Consider the following 5423-nt stretch of genomic DNA (forward strand, 5'->3'; position numbering starts at 1 on the left):
AGCTCGAGCACTAAATCCCGAACCTGAAGAGTACGCTCTCACCTGGCTATGGCCGCCCCTCTTGTAACTAGACTGACCACCACCCTCACTCTCAGCCTTCCTCTACTCAGAATCTCTCTCACGGTTCTGCTTGGTAATCTCTACCATCCTCTCAGCTTTCCCTGCATGCTCATACACCTCCTTAACATCAGTAAAGACTTCCACACCAAAAAAAAAAAAAAAAAACATCAGTAAGGACTCCTACCGGCAACTTTTCTATGATCTTGGGTGTCAACCCCTTCTCAAATCTCAGTGCCAAGTTCTCTTGGCTCAGCCTCATGTCCTCAGCATACCTAGATTTCTCATTGAACTTATGATAGTACTCAGCAACTGTCATATCAGAAGTCATCTAAAAATCATCAAACTCCTCTCTCAGCTTACTACGCACATGTTCTGGTACAAACTCTCGCCTCATAGCTTTCTTAAACTCATCCCATGGTATCGCAGGTAACCCCTGTTTCACATATATATCCAAAGCACTCACCTTAACCTTGTCCCACTACTCACTCACCAAATTTGCTTCCCTCAAGTAGAACGCAGCTTGTTCCACTCGAAGCTCCTCAGGGAAATGAACCAGATTGAGTATATTCTCCATCTCCCTATGCTAACTATCCAATAGAATTGGCGCCCCAGTTCCCAAGTACTCCTTAGGATTGAATCTTGTTATATGAACACTTATTTTGGAGTGATCAGGCTCCGTCTCCTTATCTTTCCCCACTTTCTTCAAAGCCTCAGTAAGAGTATCCTGGTGCTCTAGCATCTTAACAATCTCGTCCAAACTCATGTTTTCGGCCCTAGCATAAAAACGCGTTTCTTTTGGCAAAGACATCTTGGAACTATATACGAAAACGTTAAACATGAACACACATCCCCTAGCTCAAAATACGAAAACGGCCTATACAACACCTACTCGATCGAGTGCCACAACCCACTCGATCGAGTTGAGGTCACTCGATCGAGTTTCCCACCTACTCGATCGAATGCCTCGACTCCAGAACCTGACCAGATAGGTCCCAAAAACGTACTCGATCGAGACAACCCACTCGATCGAGTTGACCTCGCTCGATCGAGTGCCCAAAACAGGCTTCTGCCCAGAAACGGAAAACCACATACTCGATCGAGTCACACCCACTCGATCGAGTCACTCACCTACTTGATCGAGTGCTCCCCACTCGATGGAGTCATGCAGACTGGTAGACTACCCGCATGTTCAAACTCACACTTCCAACTATCTATACTTTTATGCAAAATGACAAACAACAACATATATATACATATCTCTTTGTATACTCAAACAAAAGTAACTTTCCTTCCATACTTATAATATAAATTGTTATAAATCAAATATCATGCTTTCATGCTTTCAACCAATCAACATATAAACCACATCATCACCATCTTTTACTACACATCTTCTATCCTCCACAAGCATGCATCCACCGATTCATACCACACATTACTATATAGATACACAAATCACAAATTAAACACATAGCGATCCCGACACACACCCCATGGTGACCGGTTCAAAATTGTAGGGCGAGTTCGCGGCATTAGGACATCTCCCAAGCCTTTGCATTAGCTCCTACAACTTTTACCCCGGGTTTGTTTTGGTTTGACTCCCTATGTTAATTAGGTTCATTGGTTACAGGTTTCAAAATCGTCTCTCTGATACCCTGTTGTAACACCCCCATACTCCAAGTGCCTTACCAGGACCACTTAAGGTTTGAGAATGCTACCATCTCGGTTACCTGAGGCAATGATAATAAAATGGACAATAATGAAACGTACTTAAATACGAGTAAGTTTAAGTGATACAAGCTAAACTCCAAAATTGACAAAAGAAAATACATCTCAAAACTGACAACTAATAAACAACTAAAAGTGTTCGACACAGCGGAAGACTTCTAAAACTGCAACGTGGTGACTCATCCCAGCTAACCCATGCGCATCGTCTCATACCTACTCAATTACTGCTCACCATTCCAGAATGGATCACCAAAGTTTTTAAAACATTTAAAGAGGGTCAGTACTAATTACATAAAAACAACAGCTGCTATGAAACCATATTATAAACAACTCAAACAGCACAATCTTAATCTCCATAACTCCACGTGATCTCCACATATCTGACTACACAATGAAGTGTGTAGCCCTGCCAGAGTACCCATCACAACAAGTACTCCTCACCGCCTGTGGGGGACCGTAGTCGTTGCCACCTAAGCCCTGCTCATCTCCATCGAGTGATAAACCTATGTTCAGTAATGTGCACATCCCTTCTGTGGCGGGTTTCACAGAAGGCGAATCAAGGGCATGAAGACATTCCCGCAAGTGACTCCACTCAGCCAGGGACGCACCCCGAAGATCACAGACAATTACACAACGATAATCACATTACACTCCTGTTAGGCCCAAAATCTGGATATGGGCTGACTTGGGGCAGCAGGCCTAGGAGCGCCATGGGATGCAGGATATCAGGGTGCCAGCGTCAGCAAGCAGCGTAGGATATGGGCTTTGGTCCACGCGGGAGAAGCTTACGAGAGTCCAACATCTTGCAAGATCCGAAGAAGGAAAGTCCTACCTAATGTCAAATTAGGGATAACTTGGAGGGAAAGTAAGAAACCCTAGCCCGACGAGCTCCCCTATATAAAGAGCCTCAATGCAAAGAAGAAAGATCATCGGAAAATACAAGAATTACACCCTAGCATTCATAACAAGCATACGAACTGTATTTGCTCTCGAGTTATAATGAAAATATTGGTGGGAGTCCGTCTCCCCCCGCGGTTGTTTCCCACATCGGGTTTTCCGCGTCACCAAAATTGCTTGTGTTCTTTGTTTACATTGCTCATACAGGATAACACACGACAATCATTCAAATCGTAACATAGACCTGACCCTAAGACCGCTTTAACCCTAAATTGGTAGAAATTTACCAAAACAGTTTGGCGCCCACCGTGGGGCATAGTGGTCGTCTTCGTTAGTCAGTCTACTCAACAGTCAAAACATGTCCGGACACAAAGAAACAACCTCAGGCAACGTCGGCGGTGCACCAGCAACACAGGTGCCGCCCCCTTCAGCAGCAACACAGAAACCATCTCCCTCGGTAGCAGCGGCAGCGCGTACAACTTCGGGTAAAATCACCATTGCTGCTCAGATACCAACGGCCAAGCAAAGTCAGAGTTCCCAGGTAGCAGCAAGCCCATCTTCGGGAACGGCTCAGACTAGAGATCCAGGAGTCGCTCAGGGACAGCAGGAGTCATTCGGTCGGAAGAGGAGCACAACCTGTGCAATGATTCGGGCTCCTCCGAGTCCCACCAAAGATCATGATAAGCGGGTTGGACACGTTAGCCAGACCATCGGGACTATGCGGAGCGAAAATAGAAGCATGAGATCCCGGATGGAAGAGGACAACAATCTCCTCCGAGCGCAGATCAACGAGTTAAGGAACAGGCCGCCGGTTCGACCCCTTGGATGCAAGAAGATAGATCCAGGAGGGCCGCGTAAGAAAGCGAGGGGATCGAAGGCAGACACGGGTATTACCACGCGAAGTAGCACTCAGGCTAGACATGGATGGAACACCACATCCAAGAGGAGGCCTGATCCCAACAGGACTGGGGGCATTAACACCAGACGAGGAACCAGCACGCCAAGAGCCTACACCCGCATCAGGCGCGATGGGACAACAGAGAAGCAGGGCTAAAGTTGCGGTCCCAATAACCAGGATGCCAGTTACGAATCAAGTTGAATATACCTGGGAAGGCACTCCGGCGGCAGCAAGATCGCAGGCACGTCAAACAGAAGCCCTGGAACAGCAGAACTTCGCACGAGGAGTAGAACGTCAGTCACAGGGGCATCTGCGACCCACCGGGAAAGAGACATACATAGAACAGCAGTACCAAGAACTACGGAGCCTCCTCCGGAGGGTCCCAGGAATGCCTCTGCCTATGGAGATGGCTGCACCAGAAAGCTATGCTGACTCACCATTCACTGACGATATAGCTACAGTGGCCTTACCAAAAGGATTTAGCGTCCCAACGATGACCCTCTTCGATGGAACCACAGACCCCTGTGATCATATCAGTCAATTCAAGCAGAAGATGATGGTTACTACCGCCACGGGAGCCTCAAATGAGGCATGTATGTGTAAAGGATTCGGTTCAACCTTAACCGGAGCAGCATTACAATGGTTCGTTGGCCTGCCTAACGGGACCATAAGTTCATTCGCCGATCTGGTCAACGCCTTCAACCAACAGTTCTCTAGCAGCCGGAGAACACCCAAGCAGCCAAGTGATCTATACAGGATCGTGCAGGAGATAGGTGAGTCAATCAAAGACTACGTAACTAGGTTCAATGCGGAAAAAGTCTCAATACGAGGCTGTGATATGTCCACTGCCATCAACGCCTTCAGGCAGGGCTTGGATAAGGAGTCAAACCTCTACAAAGAATTAACGATGTATCCTTGTGAGAGATTTGAGGAAGTCCATCAGAGAGCTACTGCAGCGTTAAGGTTGGAAGAAGACATACTGGCTAGAAAGGGTATAACAAACTTCGACAAGACAAGCGGGAAATTCGCACCAGAAAAGAAAGACGACAGAGCTAAGCCGTACAGCAGACCCAATGTCAGCAGGATAGCAGAAAAAACTCAGCAAATTGACGATTCTCCGCATCCTTCTAAGCTATCAGAATACGGATTCAACACCGAAATGGAAGGACTGCTGAAAGCACTAAGGAGCCTGGGTGATCAGGTAAGGTGGCCGAAACCTCCCACTCAGGACCGACCCAACGACGACAAAGACAGCAGCAAAAGATGTGAATGGCACCAGGACATAGGTCACAAAACAGAAGATTGCTACAAGTTGCGGAGGGAGGTGAAGTTCCAGGTACGCAAGGGGAACTTGGACCACCTGTTATCACGTGGGGCCAAGCAGGATAGAAGAGAAGCAGCAAATCAGGTGCTTCCTTCTGCTCCACCTATATGCACGAAGATTATTAACATGATAACAGGCGGATCTGAGCTAGCAGGTTTGACATATTCCGCTGCCAAGAGGAAAGCCACCGGGAGCAAAGGGGGTCATCCAGAAACTTCGTGCAGAGTAAGCCAGAGCAATTTACCCCCCGGTAACTTTCGATGAAACTGACATGGAAAGCGGCGCAGAACAGCATGACGATGCCCTAACTATAACATTATCCATTGGCAATTGCACCGTACGGAAAGCATTGGTAGATACAAGGAGCTCTGTGAACCTTATCATGCTCGAAACCCTCAAAACCATGGGTTTCGATAAAGAAAACCTGATAAAGAAATATGTGCCCCTGGTGGGATTCAGTGGGGAGACCGCGCATTCCGTAGGTGAGATAACCATCCCAACGTATATTGAAGGAGT

The 5423-nt window shown here is 47.1% G+C and overlaps 1 protein-coding gene across 1 annotated transcript; it reads left to right on the forward strand.

Annotated features, from left to right (window-relative positions):
• The first annotated feature begins 3761 nt into the window (after positions 1-3761).
• LOC141640278 (uncharacterized) lies at positions 3762-5171 on the forward strand. The gene has a single exon (XM_074449127.1). It carries the CDS (start codon positions 3762-3764, stop codon positions 5169-5171), a length of 1410 nt encoding a protein of 469 aa, XP_074305228.1.
• Positions 5172-5423: the final 252 nt, after the last annotated feature.

The sequence above is a fragment of the Silene latifolia genome, unplaced genomic scaffold (assembly GCF_048544455.1).
Source record: "Silene latifolia isolate original U9 population unplaced genomic scaffold, ASM4854445v1 scaffold_75, whole genome shotgun sequence".
Taxonomy (NCBI): Eukaryota; Viridiplantae; Streptophyta; class Magnoliopsida; order Caryophyllales; family Caryophyllaceae; genus Silene; species Silene latifolia.

Coding starts and splice junctions, on each gene's coding strand:
- LOC141640278 (XM_074449127.1), top strand. CDS start 3,762: ATGCCAGTTACGAATCAAGTTGAATATACCTGGGAAGGCACTCCGGCG.